We start from the raw sequence: 24539 nt of genomic DNA, 5'->3' as shown, positions 1-24539 counted from the left end.
GAGAACGTGAACATAAAGCTGGGAACGGCCATGGGTAACAAAACTACACTGAGAACGTGAACATAAAGCTGGGAACGGCCATGGGTAACAAAACTACACCGAGAACGTGAACATAAAGCTGGAAACGGCCATAGGTAACAAAACTACACCGAGAACGTGAACATAAAGCTGGGAACGGTCATGGGTAACAAAACTAGACGGAGAACGTAAAGCTGGGAATAACCATTGTTAAAAACCGAGAGCGAACGTCGCATGAGATTTTCCAGTGTAAAATTGCAGGCGCCAGATGACGCATTTACCTCGGATTTCATTTAGACGTTTGAGTTTCCCAGTTCTTTCACCCATCGCGACAAAGGAGGAGTATCCAAATCATTACGCTCCTATGCCATAGGGTGTGAAAAGACTAGAGAGGCTACATTGTAAAAACTAAGATGACGACACCAGAATAAGAATTATCCTTCAGGTGGCCTCCATCTCAGCTGGCCTCCATCTCAGCTGGCAGTGTCATGAGGAGCAGATTGGTGTGAGATGCTGAGCTGGACACTATGACCAGATGTCGCTCTGCTGCTTCTAACCTCCCCCATGCATTATAGGATCCCATCTAAACAGTTGTGGTACTGATGACAAGCTTGCTGACTGTTTCCAATAGAAACCAGCAGAATTGTGATAGCATCAGAGCCAGATAATAAAACAAGTTTACAAAGTTATTAATCTTCTGTATGTGTAATATTTATGATTGTGTCCCGATCATGAATTCTATCATATCTCGTCTTATTCCATTCGCATGCAGAGCTGCACTCACAATTCTGCTGTCTGCTGCAGACTAACAGAAGCATAAATGCTCCAATGGAGATGTTAATGCTTGCAAGCCAATAACTAAGAGAAAATCTGCAGCGGGTTAAAGAATATGGAAACCTTCGGAGGGGTTATTTTTCCACATAAATACATTTTTACAAATTTTGCATCGTTTGGCTTTTAGTTTCTCTGCACGTTGCTAGCTGCAGAATGAGGTATCTGAGAATCTGTCAGTGAGCTCATTCTGAGCGGGAATTTGTAACTCTTTTATGACCACATCAATGTTCAGCAGGACTCGGATGTGGTCTGTACATGTCGAGCGCGGAGGAGGTCAGAAGAAAGTTAAATGAGTTACTAACTCTCCTTTTGGAGGAGGTGACCCTATGACAGATTCTCCTGTGATGGAGTAAGATACCAGAGATCTTCACGGGGGGGGGGGGGGGGGGGGGGGGGGATACAGCAGAGCAGCATCTGTAAGGTCCCTCTGAGCTTAGGAAATGGGCAGTGTGACCTGGGTCACCCCCTGAGAATCTCCTCGAGAACTTTGTGCTTATTCTAGAATTTGATGGGATTTGGATAAGACACACAGTGGAGGCAAAGCAGAAACACGAGAGACAAGAACAGTCACTGACTATGGTACCGGTCCGTGACATTGACCCGTGACGCAATGCTCTGCAGACTCGCAGGGTCGTGAAAAAGGCGGCCAGGAGGTGACAGGACAAAAAAACATGACGGTGACCCGACCCAACTCCAGGAGACACATATGGACCACACAGGTGAATGGGATGTTATATGTGTGAGCAGGAAGACACATCTCGTCTGCAAGGAACCCCACTTCCTCGAGGGACCCCCACCAAAGGCAGGTCTGGAAAAGGACCACCCTCCCATCCAATCCCACCTGAAAACAAATCAGTATCCAGAGAGCTGAGATGACACGCCATTCGAGAACGTTCAGTGGAGCTGAAGGAGAACGTTCAGGTTCTGGATGATGGTTGTAAAGTATTTGTTCCCTTGTTCCCCCGGCGTTGAGTCCGGTCCTCTCCATGATATATTCACTCTGATTATCCCGGATACTGAGCTACTGTCACCTCAGGTAAGAGAGCGACGGGAGGAAATTAGAAATATGGGTGGTCCGAGGTGACCACGGTGCTGCGCGTCTACATACGGCGGCCCGCGGCAGGCGCTCAAGACGCTGATATCACAGAAACGTCATTACCCTATTATGATGCAAAATTTCCATGGATGGTTCTGGCCTCGCCCAGTATGGGAGGATTCTGCTCCGTGTTTCCATCACCCGTCGCGTCCGTCCATTGAACGCCTTGTCGGGTGTCTACATTTTCCTGGCGAGACTTCATATGGCCTTTGTATATATACGTTTTTTTTGTTTTACGGTGCCAGGGTTTGGCTTGTGCCCATAGTCTGACAATAGCTTCCTTGAAGAACCTTCCCCTAACTGCCCGGGTCAGAGCAATGTCTCTGTGGGGTTCTCAAGTCCAGGGGGTCCTCCAGGTTCCCGGGGAGCGACAGGCGTCGAGGGCAGCACGTGGGCTCCGTGTGGAGAGTCTGGGGGGCCAGAGGCGTTTCACATAATTTATAATTCATTCCTTCCATGTCCTGGTATTCAAAAACCTGCGGGGAGAAGACATCATCATCAAAAGGGTGCAATAATCTGCAGAAAATATCACTATGTATCTGTCAGGAAGCATACAGCACAGAGCAATGATCTATAGCGAGGTCAGTGGTGCAATAATCTGCAGATTTCTGTTGCTGGGGCTCCCGGCCCTGATTTACCTGAGAAGAGGACGCCATGTTCTGCTCTCCACATGGGTGGCAGCTGGACATCTGAGGGGGCGAGGACACGGTGCTGTACGCCGGGGGGATGATCACCATCTGCTTCTGTAGTAACTGCATGATGGTGTTTATGTCGTTCACCATGCGGTTCTCCAACCTGCGGAGGAAAGGCCAGGACCAGAAGAGGGTGATGAGCGGAGGGAGACGGGTGTGGAGGACGGGTGATGACAACAAAAGGGGGCTAGACAAATGGAGGCTGTGATGGTGAGCAGGAAAGATAACTCTCAAGTGGAGTAACGGCAGGGGTCTCCATTGCTAAGGTGGAGTAATATTATGGGGTCTGCAGTGCTAGGGTGGTAATGGTCAGCGTGGAGTAATATTACAGGATCTGCAGTACTAGGGTGGTAATGGTCAGGGTAGAGTAATATTACGGGGTCTGCAGTGCTAGAGTGGTAATAAAAATTACGGGGTCTGCAGTACTAGCTTGCTAATGGTCAGGGTGGAGTAATATCACGGGGTCTGCAGTGCTAGGGTGGTAATAATATTAGGGGGTCTGCAGTACTAGAGTGATAATGGTCAGGCTGGAGTAAAATTACGGGGTCTGCAGTACTAGGGTGGTAATGGTCAGGGTGGAATAATATTAAGGGGGAGTGCAGTGCTAGAGTGGTAATGCTCAGGGTGGAGTAATATTACGGGGTCTGTAGTGCTAGGATGGAGTAATATTATAGGGGTCTGCAGTGCTAGGGTGGTAATGCTAAGGGTGGTGTAATATTATGGGGTCTGCAGTACTAGAGTGATAATGGTCAGGCTGGAGTAAAATTACGGGGTCTGCAGTACTAGGATGGTAATGCTCAGGGTGGTGTAATATTATGGGGGCCTGCAGTACTAGGGAGGTAATGCTCAAGGTGGAGTAATATGAAGGAGTCTGCAGTACTAGGGTGGTAATGCTCAGGGTGGTGTAATATTATGGGGTCTGCAGTACTAGGGTGGTAATGCTCAAGGTGGAGTAATATTACGGGGGTCTGCAGTACTAGGGTGGTAATGGTCAGGGTGGAGTAATATTATGGGGTCTGCAGTACTAGGGTGGAAATGGTCAGAGTGGAGTAATATTACGGGGTCTGTAGTGCTAGGATGGAGTAATATTATAGGGGTCTGCAGTGCTAGGGTGGTAATGCTAAGGGTGGTGTAATATTAAGGGGTCTGCAGTACTAGGGTGGAGTAATATTACGGGGTCTGCAGTACTAGGATGGTAATGCTCAGGGTGGTGTAATATTATGGGGGCCTGCAGTACTAGGGTGGTAATGCTCAAGGTGGAGTAATATTAAGGGGTCTGCAGTACTAGGGTGGTAATGCTCAGGGTGGTGTAATATTATGGGGTCTGCAGTACTAGGGTGGTAATGCTCAAGGTGGAGTAATATTACGGGGGTCTGCAGTACTAGGGTGGTAATGGTCAGGGTGGAGTAATATCACGGGGTCTGCAGTGCTAGGGTGGTAATAATATTAGGGGGTCTGCAGTACTAGAGTGATAATGGTCAGGCTGGAGTAAAATTACGGGGTCTGCAGTACTAGGGTGGTAATGGTCAGGGTGGAATAATATTAAGGGGGAGTGCAGTGCTAGAGTGGTAATGCTCAGGGTGGAGTAATATTACGGGGTCTGTAGTGCTAGGATGGAGTAATATTATAGGGGTCTGCAGTGCTAGGGTGGTAATGCTAAGGGTGGTGTAATATTATGGGGTCTGCAGTACTAGAGTGATAATGGTCAGGCTGGAGTAAAATTACGGGGTCTGCAGTACTAGGATGGTAATGCTCAGGGTGGTGTAATATTATGGGGGCCTGCAGTACTAGGGAGGTAATGCTCAAGGTGGAGTAATATGAAGGAGTCTGCAGTACTAGGGTGGTAATGCTCAGGGTGGTGTAATATTATGGGGTCTGCAGTACTAGGGTGGTAATGCTCAAGGTGGAGTAATATTACGGGGGTCTGCAGTACTAGGGTGGTAATGGTCAGGGTGGAGTAATATTATGGGGTCTGCAGTACTAGGGTGGAAATGGTCAGAGTGGAGTAATATTACGGGGTCTGTAGTGCTAGGATGGAGTAATATTATAGGGGTCTGCAGTGCTAGGGTGGTAATGCTAAGGGTGGTGTAATATTAAGGGGTCTGCAGTACTAGGGTGGAGTAATATTACGGGGTCTGCAGTACTAGGATGGTAATGCTCAGGGTGGTGTAATATTATGGGGGCCTGCAGTACTAGGGTGGTAATGCTCAAGGTGGAGTAATATTAAGGGGTCTGCAGTACTAGGGTGGTAATGCTCAGGGTGGTGTAATATTATGGGGTCTGCAGTACTAGGGTGGTAATGCTCAAGGTGGAGTAATATTACGGGGGTCTGCAGTACTAGGGTGGTAATGGTCAGGGTGGAGTAATATTACGGGGTCTGCAGTACTAGGGTGGAAATGGTCAGGGTGGAGTAATATTACGGGGTCTGCAGTACTAGGGTGGAAATGGTCAGGGTGAAGTAATATTACGAGAGTCTGCAGTGCTAGAGTGGTAATGGTCAGGGTGGAGTAATATTACGGGGTCTGTAATGCTAGGATGGTAATACTCAGGGTGAAGTAATATTATGGGGTCTGCAGTGCTAGAGTGGTAATGGTCAGGGTGAAGTAATATTATGAGGTCTGCAGTATTAGGTTGGTAATGCTCAGGGTGGAGTAATATTACGGGGTCTGCAGTACTAGGGTGGAAATGGTCAGGGTGAAGTAATATTACGAGAGTCTGCAGTGCTAGAGTGGTAATGGTCAGGGTGGAGTAATATTACGGGGTCTGTAATGCTAGGATGGTAATGCTCAGGGTGAAGTAATATTATGGGGTCTGCAGTGCTAGAGTGGTAATGGTCAGGGTGGAGTAATATTATGAGGTCTGCAGTACTAGGTTGGTAATGCTCAGGGTGGAGTAATATTACGGGGTCTGCAGTACTAGGGTGATAATACTCAGGGTGGAGTAATATTATGGGGTCTGCAGTTCTAGGGTGGTAATGCTCAGGGTGGAGTAATATTACGGGGTCTGCAGTACTATGGTGGTAATGGTCAGGGTGGAGTAATATTACGGGGTCTGCAGTAATAGGGTGGTAAAGGTCAGGGTGGAGTAATATTATGGGGTCTGCAGTGCTAGAGTGGAAATGGTCAGGGTGGAGTAATATTACGGGGTCTGCAGTACTAGGGTGGTAATAGTCAGGGTGGAGTAATATTACGGGGTCTGCAGTACTAGCGTGATAATGGTCAGGGTGGAGTAATATTAGGGGATCTGCAGTACTAGGGTGGTAATGGTCAGGGTGGAGTAATATTACGGGGTCTGCAGTACAAGGGTGGTAATAATATTACGGGGTCTGCAGTACTAGCGTGATAATGGTCAGGGTGGAGTAATATTACGGGGTCTGCAGTGCTAGAGTGGTAATGGTCAGGGTGGAATAACATTAAGGGGGTCTGCAGTGCTAGAGTGGTAATGCTCAGGGTGGAGTAATATTATGGGGTCTGTAGAGCTAGGATGGTAATGGTCAGGGTGGAGTAATATTACGAGGGGTCTGCAGTACTAGGATGGAGTAATATTACAGGGGTTTGTAGTGCTAGGATGGTAATGGTCATGATGGAGCTATCTATATGATAGGGGTCTACATTACTAGGATGGTAATGGTCAGGGTAGAGTAATATTACGGGGGGTGCAGTACTAGGATGGAGTAATATTACAGGGGTCTGCAGTGCTAGGGTGGTAATGCTAAGGGTGGTGTAATATTATGGGGTCTGCAGTACTAGGGTGGTAATGCTCAGTGTGGTGTAATATTATGGGGTCTGCAGTCCCAAGGTTGTAATGCTCAAGGTGGAGTAATATTACGGGGGTCTGCAGTACTAGGGTGGTATTGCTCAGGGTGGTGTAATATTATGGGGTCTGCAGTACTAGGGTGGTAATGCTCAAGGTGGAGTAATATTACGGGGTCTGCAGTACTAGGGTGGTAATGCTCAGGGTGGAGTAATATTAAGGGGGTCTGCAGTACTAGGTTGGTAATGCTCGGAGTGGAGTAATATTACGGGGTATGCAGTACTAGGGTGGTAATGCTCAGGGTGGAGTAATATTACGGGGGTCTGCAGTACTAGGTTGGTAATGCTCGGGGTGGAGTAATATTACGGAGTCTGCAGTACTAGGGTGGTAATGCTCAGGGTGGAGTAATATTACGGGGTCTGCAGTACTACGGTGGTAATGCTCAGGGTGGAGTAATATTACGGGGTCTGCAGTACTAGGGTGGTAATGCTCAAGGAGGAGTAATATTACAGGGGTCTGCAGTACTAGGTTGGTAATGCTCAAGGAGTAATATTACGGGGGTCTGCAGTATTAGGTTGGTAATGCTCGGGGTGGAGTAATATTAAGGGGTCTGCAGTACTAGGGTGGTAATGCTCAGGGTGGAGTAATATTATGGGGTCTGCAGAACTAGGGTGGTAATGCTCAGGGTGGGATAATATTACGGGGTCCGCAGTACTAGGGTGGCAATGGTCAGGGTGGAGCGTTATCTAGATGATGGGGTCTGCATTACTAGGGTGGCAATGCTCAGGGTGGAGCCTTATCTAGATGATGGGGGTCTGCATTACTAGGGCGGCAATGCTCAGGGTGGAACGTTATCTATATGATGGGGGTCTGCATTACTAGGATGGCAATGCTCAGGGTGGAGCGTTATCTATGTGATGGGGGTCTGCAGTACTAGGGTGGTAATGCTCAGGGTGCAGAGTAATCTATATGATGGGGGTCCGGCAGTGATTTGCACCCGTCACCTGTTGAGCTGCTTTTGCAGATGATCCAGCCTGTTCCCTAGTTCACATTTTTGCCGCCGGCTGAGGGAAGGCACAGGAGCGCTGAGGGTGGAGTGGGCGGGTATGGTGCATCGCGGCAGCTCCTGGTACTGACGGCCATGCCGGTCCCCCCAAAAGCTAAAGATGTTTGATACGCCGGAGAATGCTCCTGGAAAGAAGGGCACAGCGTGAGCCGTGGATACAGGTGATAGACGGGCAGTGACGGCAGAGCTCACCCGGACTTTACCTGACAGATGATTGCACACGTCACCCCCGCTCTGATCGCCCTCGGCCTCCGCTCCGCTCGCTGCTGTGAAGTTGCTGCATGTGGCGCGTGTTGGTGACAGCTCAATGGTGCTGGACACTGGTGCCGGCTGCTCGTCATCGCTGGATGTGGGGCTGGACGGGGGGCTACTGTGCTGCTCGCCCCAACTCTTATCCTCCGGCCCCAGATTGTTCCTGATCAGCCTGCTCGCCCTCTGACCTTTCCTGACCTCCCCGACATTGTCGGCATCTGGGTAGAGACACAGATAATGCAGATATAAATTACCAATCACCCCCACCATGCAATGAGGGAGGAGTGGTAGTAGTGGTGTGTGCGGGGATGTAGCAGAGCTGAGGTTGTTATTTCACTCTAATATCACTGATGTTGTCAAGACTTCGTCAGGGATTCATGCACACACGATCCCGATTACTCACTACGTACGTATCGGCAAGCAAGCAGTGAGCGTATGGCGTATACACCTCCTAATCCCAATGCATGGAATATGCCTCCGTACGATCATTGCTAGCTTCACGATAGCCCACTTATTATTATTTGCTGCCACCACCGACCAAACTTGAAATATAATACAGGCCTGGTCGGACGCCTGCGTTCTGGTAGTGCATGGCTTCGGGGGAGGGAACGATTAAAGAGCAAAACAAACAGAACTATTATTTTATATTTAATCCAAAAGGGAGGCAGTGTTTATGAAAAATATACAAAAGGTTTTACAAAAAGAGACATTACAATACAGAATATACAATTACACAAATAAAATAAAAAGGGATTACAGAAGACTTACTATAAAGATCGCAGAGACGATTCAGTATAGCTGGAGGGGACCTGCTCCAATATGATTTGACTGTTATCGAACGTGATCCTTTGCTTATAGAATCTATACCCCCCAGCAATGAACACTGACCCCCTCTTCGACTGTGTCTTTTATGCCGAAGGGGGAGACCTGCCCACATACCCCCTGTGATGACCTCGGGTGCGCTGGGCTCCAGCCTTCATATTTTTATTAGAATCTCTAACTTCTGGGATAACTTATCGCTGGTTGATCGCAGAAGTTTGCAAGTGACGCCATATTTTCCATTATGAATTTACCTTCCCTTAGAGACCACACATGACATAGACCGCAGCTATTATTTTGTCCTTTTGCATTACAGCTCACAGCTACGGAAAAATTATCGTATTGTTCCTTAGCTGACCCGGCCGCTAAAAATATGTGTCCCATTATTATCGGAATTATGGAACTTCAGATATTCCATATTTCGTGTCGGCGCCGGCCAGACTGCAGATTTCTATTAAGCACAAGGATTTTGCAAATGAGGGTGACCCTGCTATTGTGTGGAGTGTGACAGAGTTCCTTTGAAGCCCAAGAGCTGTATCTTCTGTCTTTCAATCTCTGGCCCATCTGCTCAAAGGTGTCCATTTATCACAGGTCTGTGCTAAGAGGAAATGCATTCGTATGTTAAGTAGAATGGCCTATTGAGCTTCTTGTACTGCTATTTGCATACAGACAGCTCCATAGGCTGTCAGCTCTTCTCCTGTGACAAATGGTAGATAGGAGGGGGAATGAGGGATTTCAGGAGGAGACAGAAATCCTTAATATTTTATTAATATTTTTATGACAGATGTGTTAACAGATCAGTAACTTTAGACGTCATGCTGTGTACTCTAGTCACACCCAAAGCTGCAGCCGAAATTCTCCAGGCCTGAGAACATTGGGGATCCGCTGCACGATGCATCTTCTGTACAATCTGAACGCAGCGCAGCAGATCGCGCTGATGCAGCTGGAGGGAGGTGTAAGATTAGACCTCCAGAAGCGCCTTAATGAAGTCATCCCTCAGAATTTGGTAGGCTGCTTTGGATGTGACTGGAGGAGAGGCCATAATGTAACTCATGATCAGTGTAAATTTTGCACGGAGCTTCCTCAATCTTAAAGATTTATGACATGAACCTGTCCCTAGAGAAATCAGGCATTTTGCATAGTTCTGCTGCGTGGCTCATAAGTAAGTGCCCCCCCTTACCTTTCTCCGTCCGTCTGCGGAATGACAGCTTGCGCCGTCTAAGCTTGTTAAATCCGCTGTCAGACTCGTCGCTGCTCGGAGATCCGGGGATCATGTTCGTCTGAAATGAAAAATTGCAGAAAAAAATAACGTGAACAGGAAACTCCGATGTACAGTAAAGCAGCACATTTCGGCATGCAGCTCTGGTTGTAACTGGAGCCTAAGATATTATAAAACTCATACATAATTAGGATATGTAAAGGAAGGCTTCCACAGAGGTTAGCATAAGAAACCAAGGGCAAAGAACGTGGTAAGTCTCTGTGCCCACATGTATCCATAACCCAGGGACTCCATGAGCGCCCTACGAGGCTTGTGATTGGCTGGGTCACACTCACGTCTCGCAGGTTAAAGGTGATCTCTAAGCTGGACCAGAAGTAGTCGGAGAATTCGGGATACATGTCCAGAACTTCCAGCAAGTCTTCCCGGTGAATCTTGTGAAGGTCGCAGTAAGTCAAGGCTCGGACGTCGGCGTTGGACTTTCCGGGCCGAGCGTACAGATTGAGGGGCTCTCCGAATATATCATTCTTCCCTGTGGAGTAGATGACACGGTCAGGAGGGTCCTCTCCATGGATAGAGGGGCACAATACAGGTGACTTTTCAATACTCACCCAGTATGGCAACCACCACGTCACCACGCAAAATCTCAATGGATCCCCGGGAGAGGAAGTACAGCGCAGTAAGGACATCGCCCGCATGCACCAGGGTGTCCCCAGGAGGGGCATGGGTGGTCTTAAACTTCATGGCCAGGGCCCGCAAACAGCCCTTTGCGGCTCCTTTGAAAGGTTTACAGTTCTGAAGAAGACTTCTGTTCAGATGGAGACAAATGTCCGCCTGGAGGCACTCGGGGAATCCCTTCAAGACCTGAGTAGGGGGCACACAAAATAACCAAAAATATGAGAAAGACGGGAGGAGAGCGAGAGAAAACGGAGAAAATGATGTACGGAAGATGGCGACAAGCAACGGTGGGTACAGGAGGGTACAGAATGGCAGAAGGTAATGAAGACAGGAGAACACGAGTAATGGTGGAGACAGAAGACAGGAGGACATGAGTGATGGTGGGTACAGAAGACAGGAGGACATGAGTAATGGTGGGTACAGAAGACAGGAGGACATGAGTAATGGTGGAGACAGAAGACAGGAGGACATGAGTGATCATAGATACAGAAGACAGGAGGACATGAATGATGGTGGAGACAGAAGACAGGAGGACATGAATGATGGTGGAGACAGAAGACAGGAGGACATGAATGATCGTGGGTACAGAAGACAGGAGGACATGAATAATGGTGGAGAAAGAAGACAGGAGGACATGAATGATGGTGGAGACAGAAGACAGGAGAACATGAGTAATGGTGGAGACAGAAGACAGGAGAACATGAGTAATGGTGGAGACAGAAGACAGGAGGACATGAATGATGGTGGGCACAGAAGACAGGAGGACATGAATGATGGTGGAGACAGAAGACAGGAGGACATGAATGATGGTTTGTACATAAGACAGGAGGACATGAATGATGGTGGGTAAAGAAGACAGGAGGACATGAGTAATGGTGAAGACAGAAGACAGGAGGACATGAATGATGGTGGAGACAGAAGACAGGAGGACATGAATGATGGTGGAGACAGAAGACAGGAGGACATGAATGATGGTGGGTACAGAAGACAGGAGGACATGAGTGATGGTGGGTACAGAAGACAGGAGGACATGAATGATGGTGGGTACAGAAGACAGGAGGACATGAATGATGGTGGGTACAGAAGACAGGAGGACATGAGTGATCATAGATACAGAAGACAGGAGGACATGAGTGATGGTGTGTAGAGAAGACAGGAGGACATGAGTAATGGTGGAGACAGAAGACAGGAGGACATGAGTAATGGTGGAGACAGAAGACAGGAGGACAGGAATGATGGTGGAGACAGAAGACAGGAGGACATGAGTGATGGTGGAGACAGAAGACAGGAGGACATGAGTGATGGTGGAGAGAGAAGCCAGGAGGACACGTGTGATGGTGGAGAGAGAAGCCAGGAGGACATGTGTGATGGTGGAGGCAGAAGACAGGAGGATATGAGTGATCGTAGATACAGAAGACAGGAGGACATGAGTGATGGTGGAGGCAGAAGACAAGAGGACATGAGTGATGGTGTGTACAGAAGACAGGAGGAAATGAGTGATGGTGGGTACAGAAGTCAGGAGGACAAGAATGATGGTGGGTACAGAAGACAGGAGGACATGAGTGATGGTGGAGGCAGAAGACAAGAGGACATGAGTGATGGTGGGTACAGAAGACAGGAGGACATGAGTGATGGTGTGTACAGAAGATAGGAGGACATGAATGATGGTGGGTACAGAAGACAGGAGGACATGAGTGATCGTAGATACAGAAGACAGGAGGACATGAGTGATGGTGTGTACAGAAGACAGGAGGACATGAGTGATTGTGAGTGAAGAAGACAGGAGGACATGAGTAATGGTGGAGACAGAAGACAGGAGGACATGAATGATGGTGGAGACAGAAGACAGGAGGACATGAGTGATAGTGGAGAAAGAAGCCAGGAGGACATGTGTGATGGTGGAGGCAGAAGACAGGAGGACATGAGTGATCGTAGATACAGAAGACAGGAGGACATGAGTGATGGTGTGTACAGAAGACAGGAGGACATGAATGATGGTGGGTACAGAAGACAGGAGGACATGAGTGATGGTGTGTACAGAAGACAGGAGGACATGAATGATGGTGGGTACAGAAGACAGGAGGACATGAGTGATGGTGTGTACAGAAGACAGGAGGACATGAATGATGGTGGGTACAGAAGACAGGAGGAGATGAGTGATGGTGGGTACAGAAAACAGGAGGACATGAGTGATCGTAGATACAGAAGACAGGAGGACATGAGTGATTGTGAGTAAAGAAGACAGGAGGACATGAGTGATGGTGGAGGCAGAAGACAGGAGGACATGAGTGATAGTGAGACGATAGGATGGCGGACACGGAATGACAGAGAGTAATTCACCACTCACTGCATTCATGTCGATACCATTGGTATAAGACCATGCATGCTGGAAATACTCCTCTAATCGCTGACGCAAGGGGTTAGGAATCTGATGGAAACGGATGAACTCGCGGACACGCAGCATCTGTGTGTGGTACCGGGCAGTGCCGGAGTACAGGCGCTGGATGATTGCAGAGACATTCCCGAAAATACTGGCATACATGAGCGCTGTGAAGACGAAAAAGAACAGTTAGGAAAAAAACATATAATACAGGAGGTAACTCAGGATCAGTAATGTAATGTATGTACACAGTGACTGCACCAGCAGAATAGTGAGTGCAGCTCTGGAGTATAATACAGGATGTAACTCAGGATCAGTAATGTAATGTATGTACATAGTGACTGCACCAGCAGAACAGTGAGTGCAGCTCTGGAGTATAATACAGGAGGTAACTCAGGATCAGTAATGTAATGTATGTACACAGTGACTGCACCAGCAGAATAGTGAATGCAGCTCTGGAGTATAATACAGGATGTAACTCAGGATCAGTAATGTAATGTATGTACATAGTGACTGCACCAGCAGAACAGTGAGTGCAGCTCTGGAGTATAATACAGGATGTAACTCAGGATCAGTAATGTAATGTATGTACACAGTGACTGCACCAGCAGAATAGTGAGTGCAGCTCTGGAGTATAATACAGGATGTAACTCAGGATCAGTAATGTAATGTATGTACACAGTGACTGCACCAGCAGAATAATGAGTGCAGCTCTGGAGTATAATACAGGATGTAACTCAGGATCAGTAATGTAATGTATGTACACAGTGACTGCACCAGCAGAATAGTGAGTGCAGCTCTGGAGTATAATACAGGATGTAACTCAGGATCAGTAATGTAATGTATGTACACAGTGACTGCACCAGCAGAATAGTGAGTGCAGCTCTGGAGTATAATACAGGATGTAACTCAGGATCAGTAATGTATATACACAGTGACTGCACCAGCAGAATAGTGAGTGCAGCTCTGGAGTATAATACAGGAGGTAACTCAGGATCAGTAATGTAATGTGTGTACACAGTGACAGCACCAGCAGAATAGTGAGTGCAGCTCTGGAGTATAATACAGGAGGTAACTCAGGATCAGTAATGTAATGTATGTGCACAGTGACTGCACCAGCAGAATAGTGAGTGCAGCTCTGGAGTATAATACAGGAGGTAACTCAGGATCAGTAATGTAATGTATGTACACAGTGACTGCACCAGCAGAATAGTGAGTGCAGCTCTGGAGTATAATACAGGAGGTAACTCAGGATCAGTAATGTAATGTATGTACACAGTGACTGCACCAGCAGAATAGTGAGTGCAGCTCTGGAGTATAATACAGGATGTAACTCAGGATCAGTAATGTAATGTATGTACACAGTGACTGCACCAGCAGAATAGTGAGTGCAGCTCTGGAGTATAATACAGGATGTAACTCAGGATCAGTAATGTATATACACAGTGACTGCACCAGCAGAATAGTGAGTGCAGCTCTGGAGTATAATACAGGAGGTAACTCAGGATCAGTAATGTAATGTGTGTACACAGTGACAGCACCAGCAGAATAGTGAGTGCAGCTCTGGAGTATAATACAGGATGTAACTCAGGATCAGTAATGTAATGTATGTACACAGTGACTGCACCAGCAGAATAGTGAGTGCAGCTCTGGAGTATAATACAGGATGTTACTCAGGATCAGTAATGTAATATATGTACACAGTGACTGCACCAGCAGAATAGTGAGTGCAGCTCTGGAGTATAATACAGGAGGTAAATCAGGATCAGTAATGTAATGTATGTACACATTGACTGCACCAGCAGAATAGTGAGCGCAGCTCTGGAGTATAATACAGGATGTAACCCAGGATCAGTAATGTAATGTATATACACAGTGACTGCACCAGCAGAATAGTGAGTGCAGCTCTGGAGTATAATACAGGAGGTAACTCAGGATCAGTAATGTAATGTATATACACAGTGACTGCTCCAGCAGAATAGTAGGTGCAGCTCTGGGGTATAATACAGGATGTAACTCAGGATCAGTAATGTAATCTATGTACACAGTGACTGCACCAGCAGAATAGTGAGTGCAGCTCTGGAGTATAATACAGGATGTAACTCAGGATCAGTAATGTAATGTATGTGCACAGTGACTGCACCAGCAGAATAGTGAGTGCAGCTCTGGAGTATAATACAGGATGTAACTCAGGATCAGTAATGTAATGTATGTACACAGTGACTGCACCAGCAGAATAGTGAGCGCAGCTCTGGAGTATAATACAGGATGTAACTCAGGATCAGTACAGGATCAGTAATGTAATGTATGTACACAGTGACTGCACCAGCAGAATAGAGAGTGAAGCTCTGGGGTATAATACAGGATGTAAATCAGAATGCTTATAGAAACTGTTACTAAATTGAACTTGTAAAATTGTGCTCACTGGTAACAATATAGTGAAAAACTCTCCTTGTAATGGATGTAATTACACCTACTATCCACTAGGAGGTAGTGCAGCTCATCTTATAATAATTTTTAATATGGAAATTCAATAAGCAGTCTTCACTTTGGAGCAGGACAGTCAGTTCTGCATGGCATAAATCTCTGCTCCCAGGTGAAGCTTTGGATGTGATATTTACAATTGAACATAGAAGAAACAAAACAACTGACGTCATTGACATAAAGCTGCAGCAAATGTCAGCCTCAGGGTACTGGGGATTGGCACAAAGCAGAGAACGTCAGGAAGAGCCAGACAGGTGCAGGACCTGGGGATGGTCCTGAGTCTGTACCACACGGAGGATTTGTGCGGTGCCCAATGCGAAGATATTTGAAGTCATGTCCTTAATGACTTGCCATGTGATGCATCTTATCTGCCCCCTTGTGTACAGCACCCCTAGTGGACATCTCTCCATTCAGCAGCATTCCTCCAAGGCTTGTGCTGCTGCGCAGATCAGAGTATGGAGGTCACAGAAATCTATACCGATCCATGTGACAAATGCATCAAGTGTTACGTACCGGCGGTGAATGACCGATCACTGCTGTAAAAGCACGCAGAGGGTTAAACACCACCAGTATATCACACAGGCGAGAAATACTGCACAGTGTGACCTGCACCGACTCTGACCAGCACTGAGCAAGACACAGAGGAGGAGTACTGCACAGTGTGACCTGCACCGACTCCGACCAGCACTGAGCAAGACACAGAGGAGGAGTACTGCACAGTGTGACCTGCACCGACTCTGACCAGCACTGAGCAAGACAGAGGAGGAATACTGCACAGTGTGACCTGCACCGACTCCGACCAGCACTGAGCAAGACACAGAGGAGGAATACTGCACAGTGTGACCTGCACCGACTCCGACCAGCACTGAGCAAGACACAGAGGAGGAGTACTGCACAGTGTGACCTGCACCGACTCCGACCAGCACTGAGCAAGACACAGAGGAGGAATACTGCACAGTGTGACCTGCACCGACTCTGACCAGCACTGAGCAAGACAGAGGAGGAATACTGCACAGTGTGACCTGCACCGACTCTGACCAGCACTGAGCAAGACAGAGGAGGAATACTGCACAGTGTGACCTACACCGACTCCGACCAGCACTGAGCAAGACACAGAGGAGGAGTACTGCACAGTGTGACCTGCACCGACTCCGACCAGCACTGAGCAAGACACAGAGGAGGAATACTGCACAGTGTGACCTACACCGACTCCGACCAGCACTGAGCAAGACACAGAGGAGAAATACTGCACAGTGTGACCTGCACCGACTCCGACCAGCACTGAGCAAGACAGAGGAGGAATACTGCACAGTGTGACCTACACCGACTCCGACCAGCACTGAGCAAGACACAGAGGAGGAGTACTGCACAGTGTGACCTGCACCGACTCTGACCAGCACTGAGCAAGACAGAGGAGGAATACTGCACAGTGTGACCTACACCGACTCCGACCAGCACTGAGCAAGACAGAGGAGGAATACTGCACAGTGTGACCTACACCGACTCCGACCAGCACTGAGCAAGACAGAGGAGGAATACTGCACAGTGTGACCTGCACCGACTCCGACCAGCACTGAGCAAGACACAGAGGAGGAATACTGCACAGTGTGACCTGCACCGACTCCGACCAGCACTGAGCAAGACAGAGGAGGAATACTGCACAGTGTGACCTACACCGACTCCGACCAGCACTGAGCAAGACACAGAGGAGGAGTACTGCACAGTGTGACCTGCACCGACTCTGACCAGCACTGAGCAAGACAGAGGAGGAATACTGCACAGTGTGACCTACACCGACTCCGACCAGCACTGAGCAAGACACAGAGGAGAAATACTGCACAGTGTGACCTGCACCGACTCCGACCAGCACTGAGCAAGACACAGAGGAGGAGTACTGCACAGTGTGACCTACACCGACTCCGACCAGCACTGAGCAAGACACAGAGGAGAAATACTGCACAGTGTGACCTGCACCGACTCCGACCAGCACTGAGCAAGACACAGAGGAGAAATACTGCACAGTGTGACCTGCACCGACTCCGACCAGCACTGAGCAAGACACAGAGGAGAAATACTGCACAGTGTGACCTACACCGACTCCGACCAGCACTGAGCAAGACACAGAGGAGAAATACTGCACAGTGTGACCTGCACCGACTCCGACCAGCACTGAGCAAGACACAGAGGAGGAGTACTGCACAGTGTGACCTACACCGACTCCGACCAGCACTGAGCAAGACACAGAGGAGAAATACTGCACAGTGTGACCTGCACCGACTCCGACCAGCACTGAGCAAGACACAGAGGAGGAGTACTGCACAGTGTGACCTACACCGACTCCGACCAGCACTGAGCAAGACACAGAGGAGAAATACTGCACAGTGTGACCTGCACCGACTCCGACCAGCACTGAGCAAGACACAGAGGAGAAATACTGCACAGTGTGACCTGCACCGACTCCGACCAGCACTGAGCAAGACACAGAGGAGGAGTACTGCACAGTGTGACCTACACCGACTCCGACCAGCACTGAGCAAGACACAGAGGAGAAGTACTGCACAGTGTGACCTGCACCAACTCCAACCAGCACTGAGCAAGACACAGAGGAGGAATACTGCACAGTGTGACCTGCACCGACTCCGACCAGCACTGAGCAAGACACAGAGGAGGAGTACTGCACAGTGTGACCTGCACCGACTCCGACCAGCACTGAGCAAGACACAGAGGAGAAATACTGCACAGTGTGACCTGCACCGACTCCGACCAGCACTGAGCAAGACACAGAGGAGGAGTACTGCACAGTGTGACCTGCACCGACTCCGACCAGCACTGAGCAAGACACAGAGGAGAAATACTGCACAGTGTGACCTGCACCGACTCTGACCAGCACTGAGCAAGACACAGAGGAGGAATACTGCACAGTGTGACCTGCACCAACTCCAACCAGCACTGAGCAAGACACAGAGGAGAAATACTGCACAGTGTGACCTGCACCGACTCCGACCAGCACTGAGCAAGACACAGAGGAGAAATACTGCACAGTGTGACCTGCACCGACTCCGACCAGCACTGAGCAAGACACAGAGGAGAAATACTGCACAGTGTGACCTGCACCGACTCTGACCAGCACTGAGCAAGACACAGAGGAGGAATACTGCACAGTGTGACCTGCACCAACTCCAACCAGCACTGAGCAAGACACAGAGGAGAAATACTGCACAGTGTGACCTGCACCGACTCCGACCAGCACTGAGCAAGACACAGAGGAGAAATACTGCACAGTGTGACCTGCACCGACTCCGACCAGTACTGAGCAAGACACAGAAGAGGAATACTGCACAGTGTGACCTGCACCGACTCCGACCAGTACTGAGCAAGACACAGAGGAGGAGTACTGCACAGTGTGACCTGCACCGACTCCAACCAGCACTGAGCAAGACACAGAGGAGGAATACTGCACAGTGTGACCTGCACCGACTCCGACCAGTACTGAGCAAGACACAGAAGAGGAATACTGCACAGTGTGACCTGCACCGACTCCGACCAGCACTGAGCAAGACACAGAGGAGGAATACTGCACAGTGTGACCTGCACCGACTCCGACCAGCACTGAGCAAGACACAGAGGAGGAATACTGCACAGTGTGACCTGCACCGACTCCGACCAGCACTGAGCAAGACACAGAGGAGAAATACTGCACAGTGTGACCTGCACCGACTCTGACCAGCACTGAGCAAGACACAGAGGTGGAGTACTGCACAGTGTGACCTGCACCGACTCCGACCAGCACTGAGCAAGACACAGAGGAGGAATACTGCACAGTGTGACCTGCACCGACTCCGACCAGCACTGAGCAAGACACAGAGGAGGAGTACTGCACAGTGTGACCTGCACCGACTCCGACCAGCACTGAGCAAGACACAGAGGAGAAATACTGCACAGTGTGACCTGCACCGACTCCGACCAGCACTGAGCAAGACACAGAGGAGAAATACTGCACAGTGTGACCTGCACCGACTCTGACCAGCACTGAGCAAGACACAGAGGTGGAGTACTGCACAGTGTGACCTGCACCGACTCCGACCAGCACTGAGCAAGACACAGAGGAGAAATGCTGCACAGTGTGACCTGCACCGACTCCGACCAGCACTGAGCAAGACACAGAGGAGAAATGCTGCACAGTGTGACCTGCACCGACTCCGACCAGCACTGAGCAAGACACAGAGGAGAAATACTGCACAGTGTGACCTGCGCCGACTCCGACCAGCACTGAGCAAGACACAGAGGAGAAATGCTGCACAGTGTGACCTGCACCGACTCCGACCAGCACTGAGCAAGACACAGAGGAGAAATACTGCACAGTGTGACCTGCACCGACTCCGACCAGCACTGAGCAAGACACAGAGGAGGAATACTGCACAGTGTGACCTGCGCCGACTCCGACCAGCACTGAGCAAGACACAGAGGAGAAATGCTGCACAGTGTGACCTGCACCGACTCCGACCAGCACTGAGCAAGACACAGAGGAGAAATACTGCACAGTGTGACCTACATCGACTCCGACCAGCACTGAGCAAGACACAGAGGAGAAATACTGCACAGTGTGACCTGCACCGACTCTGACCAGCACTGAGCAAGACACAGAGGAGGAGTACTGCACAGTGTGACCTGCACCAACTCCGACCAGCACTGAGCAAGACACATAGGAGAAATACTGCACAGTGTGACCTGCACCGACTCCGACCAGCAGTGAGCAAGACACAGAGGAGGAGTACTGCACAGTGTGACCTGCACCAACTCCGACCAGCACTGAGCAAGACACATAGGAGAAATACTGCACAGTGTGACCTGCACCGACTCCGACCAGCACTGAGCAAGACACAGAGGAGAAATACTGCACAGTGTGACCTGCACCGACTCCGACCAGCACTGAGCAAGACACAGAGGAGGAATACTGCACAGTGTGACCTGCACCGACTCCGACCAGCACTGAGCAAGACACAGGAGGAATACTGCACAGTGTGACCTGCACCGACTCCGACCAGCACTGAGCAAGACACAGGAGGAATACTGCACAGTGTGACCTGCACCGACTCCGACCAGCACTGAGCAAGACAGAGGAGGAATACTGCACAGTGTGACCTGCACCGACTCCGACCAGCACTGAGCAAGACAGAGGAGGAATACTGCACAGTGTGACCTGCACCGACTCCGACCAGCACTGAGCAAGACACAGAGGAGGAATACTGCACAGTGTGACCTGCACCGACTCTGACCAGCACTGAGCAAGACACAGAGGAGGAGTACTGCACAGTGTGACCTGCACCGACTCCGACCAGCACTGAGCAAGACAGAGGAGGAATACTGCACAGTGTGACCTGCACCGACTCCGACCAGCACTGAGGAAGACACAGAGGAGGAGTACTGCACAATGTGACCTGCACCGACTCCGACCAGCACTGAGCAAGACACAGAGGAGGAGTACTGCACAGTGTGACCTACACCGACTCCGACCAGCACTGAGCAAGACACAGAGGAGGAGTACTGCACAGTGTGACCTGCACCGACTCCGACCAGCACTGAGCAAGACACAGAGGAGGAATACTACACAGTGTGACCTGCACCAACTCCGACCAGCACTGAGCAAGACACAGAGGAGGAATACTGCACAGTGTGACCTGCACCAACTCCGACCAGCACTGAGCAAGACACAGAGGAGGAGTACTGCACAGTGTGATCTGCACCGAACCCGACCAGCACTGAGCAAGACACAGAGGAGGAGTACTGCACAGTGTGACCTGCACTGACTCCGACCAGCACTGAGCAAGACACAGAGGAGGAGTACTGCACAGTGTGACCTGCACCGACTCCGACCAGCACTGAGCAAGACACAGAGGAGGAGTACTGCACAGTGTGACCTGCACCGACTCCGACCAGCACTGAGCAAGACACAGAGGAGGAGTACTGCACAGTTTGACCTGCACCGACTCCAACCAGCACTGAGCAAGACACAGAGGAGGAATACTGCACAGTGTGACCTGCACCGAACCCGACCAGCACTGAGCAAGACACAGAGGAGGAATACTGCACAGTGTGACCTGCACCGACTCCGACCAGCACTGAGCAAGACACAGAGGAGGAGTACTGCACAGTGTGACCTGCACCGACTCCAACCAGCACTGAGCAAGACACAGAGGAGGAATACTGCACAGTGTGACCTGCATCGACTCCGACCAGCACTGAGCAAGACACAGACGAGGAATACTGCACAGTGTGACCTGCACCGACTCCAACCAGCACTGAGCAAGACACAGAGGAGGAGTACTGCACAGTGTGACCTGCACCGACTCCAACCAGCACTGAGCAAGACACAGAGGAGGAATACTGCACAGTGTGACCTGCACCGACTCCGACCAGCACTGAGCAAGACACAGAGGAGGAATACTGCACAGTGTGACCTGCACCGACTCCGACCAGTACTGAGCAAGACACAGAGGAGGAATACTGCACAGTGTGACCTGCACTGACTCCAACCAGCAATGAGCAAGACACAGAGGAGGAGTACTGCACAGTGTGACCTGCACCGACTCCGACCATCACTGAGCAAGACACAGAGGAGGAGTAATGCACAGTGTGACCTGCACCGACTCCGACCAGCACTGAGCAAGACACAGAGGAGGAATACTGCACAGTGTGACCTGCACCGACTCCGACCAGCACTGAGCAAGACAGAGGAGGAATACTGCACAGTGTGACCTGCACCGACTCCGACCAGCACTGAGGAAGACACAGAGGAGGAGTAATGCACAGTGTGACCTGCATCGACTCCGACCAGCACTGAGCAAGACACAGACGAGGAATACTGCACAGTGTGACCTGCACCGACTCCGACCAGCACTGAGCAAGACACAGAGGAGGAATACTGCACAGTGTGACCTGCACCGACTCCGACCAGCACTGAGCAAGACACAGAGGAGGAGTACTGCACAGTGTGACCTACATCGACTCCGACCAGCACTGAGCAAGACACAGAGGAGGAGTACTGCACAGTGTGACCTACACCGACTCCGACCAGCACTGAGCAAGACACAGAGGAGGAGTACTGCACAGTGTGACCTGCACCGACTCCGACCAGCACTGAGCAAGACACAGAGGAGAAATACTGCACAGTGTGACCTGCACCGACTCCGACCAGCACAGAGCAAGACACAGAGGAGGAGTACTGCACAGTGTGACCTACATCGACTCCGACCAGCACTGAGCAAGACACAGAGGAGGAATACTGCACAGTGTGACCTACACCGACTCCGACCAGCACTGAGCAAGACACAGAGGAGGAATACTGCACAGTGTGACCTGCACCGACTCCGACCAGTACTGAGCAAGACACAGAGGAGGAATACTGCACAGTGTGACCTGCACTGACTCCAACCAGCACTGAGCAAGACACAGAGGAGGAATACTGCACAGTGTGACCTGCACCGACTCCGACCAGCAGTGAGCAAGACACAGAGGAGGAGTACTGAACAGTGTGACCTGCACCGACTCCGACCAGCACTGAGCAAGACACAGAGGAGGAGTACTGCACAGTTTGACCTGCACCGACTCCGACCATCATAGAGCAAGACACGGAGGAGGAGTACTGCACAGTGTGACCTACACCGACTCCGACCAGCCCTGAGCAAGACACAGAGGAGGAATACTGCACAGTGTGACCTGCACCGACTCCGACCAGCACTGAGCAAGACACAGAGGAGGAGTACTGCACAGTGTGACCTGCACCGACTCCGACCATCACTGAGCAAGACACAGTGGAGGAGTACTGCACAGTGTGACCTACACCGACTCCGACCAGCACTGAGCAAGACACAGAGGAGGAGTACTGCACAGTGTGACCTGTACCGACTCCGACCATCACTGAGCAAGACACAGTGGAGGAGTACTGCACAGTGTGACCTACACCGACTCCGACCAGCACTGAGCAAGACACAGAGGAGGAATACTGCACAGTGTGACCTGCACCGACTCCGACCAGCACTGAGCAAGACACAGAGGAGGAGTACTGCACAGTGTGACCTACATCGACTCCGACCAGCACTGAGCAAGACACAGAGGAGGAGTACTGCACAGTGTGACCTACACCGACTCCGACCAGCACTGAGCAAGACACAGAGGAGGAGTACTGCACAGTGTGACCTGCACCGACTCCGACCAGCACTGAGCAAGACACAGAGGAGAAATACTGCACAGTGTGACCTGCACCGACTCCGACCAGCACAGAGCAAGACACAGAGGAGGAGTACTGCACAGTGTGACCTACATCGACTCCGACCAGCACTGAGCAAGACACAGAGGAGGAATACTGCACAGTGTGACCTGCACCGACTCCGACCAGCACTGAGCAAGACACAGAGGAGGAGTACTGCACAGTGTGACCTACATCGACTCCGACCAGCACTGAGCAAGACACAGAGGAGGAGTACTGCACAGTGTGACCTACACCGACTCCGACCAGCACTGAGCAAGACACAGAGGAGGAGTACTGCACAGTGTGACCTGCACCGACTCCGACCAGCACTGAGCAAGACACAGAGGAGAAATACTGCACAGTGTGACCTGCACCGACTCCGACCAGCACAGAGCAAGACACAGAGGAGGAGTACTGCACAGTGTGACCTACATCGACTCCGACCAGCACTGAGCAAGACACAGAGGAGGAATACTGCACAGTGTGACCTACACCGACTCCGACCAGCACTGAGCAAGACACAGAGGAGGAATACTGCACAGTGTGACCTGCACCGACTCCGACCAGTACTGAGCAAGACACAGAGGAGGAATACTGCACAGTGTGACCTGCACTGACTCCAACCAGCACTGAGCAAGACACAGAGGAGGAATACTGCACAGTGTGACCTGCACCGACTCCGACCAGCAGTGAGCAAGACACAGAGGAGGAGTACTGAACAGTGTGACCTGCACCGACTCCGACCAGCACTGAGCAAGACACAGAGGAGGAGTACTGCACAGTTTGACCTGCACCGACTCCGACCATCATAGAGCAAGACACGGAGGAGGAGTACTGCACAGTGTGACCTACACCGACTCCGACCAGCCCTGAGCAAGACACAGAGGAGGAATACTGCACAGTGTGACCTGCACCGACTCCGACCAGCACTGAGCAAGACACAGAGGAGGAGTACTGCACAGTGTGACCTGCACCGACTCCGACCATCACTGAGCAAGACACA

The 24539-nt window shown here is 50.3% G+C and overlaps 1 protein-coding gene across 2 annotated transcripts in view; it reads right to left on the bottom strand.

Moving 5' to 3' along the window:
- Positions 1-1236: 1236 nt before the first annotated feature.
- Positions 1237-24539, bottom strand: part of LOC141264842 (voltage-gated inwardly rectifying potassium channel KCNH2-like) — a 170417-nt gene continuing 147114 nt past the window's right edge. For both annotated transcript variants that reach the window (XM_073677201.1, XM_073677202.1), the window contains 8 exons: positions 12772-12971; positions 10358-10610; positions 10085-10278; positions 9711-9810; positions 7663-7929; positions 7398-7584; positions 2587-2743; positions 1237-2424 (listed from right to left, as the gene is read on the bottom strand). In XM_073677201.1, coding sequence (XP_073533302.1) covers positions 2245-2424; positions 2587-2743; positions 7398-7584; positions 7663-7929; positions 9711-9810; positions 10085-10278; positions 10358-10610; positions 12772-12971 — 1538 coding nt within the window. In that variant the 3' untranslated portion in view covers positions 1237-2244. The remainder of the gene's footprint in view (positions 2425-2586; positions 2744-7397; positions 7585-7662; positions 7930-9710; positions 9811-10084; positions 10279-10357; positions 10611-12771; positions 12972-24539) is intronic.

Source organism: Phyllobates terribilis, unplaced genomic scaffold (genome assembly GCF_046119375.1).
Source record: "Phyllobates terribilis strain yellow unplaced genomic scaffold, ASM4611937v1 Scaffold_4__5_contigs__length_816908805, whole genome shotgun sequence".
NCBI classification, from domain to species: domain Eukaryota; kingdom Metazoa; phylum Chordata; class Amphibia; order Anura; family Dendrobatidae; genus Phyllobates; species Phyllobates terribilis.
The sequence above is the reverse complement of the archived record's forward strand: the minus strand, read 5'-3'. Positions and strand labels throughout refer to the sequence as shown.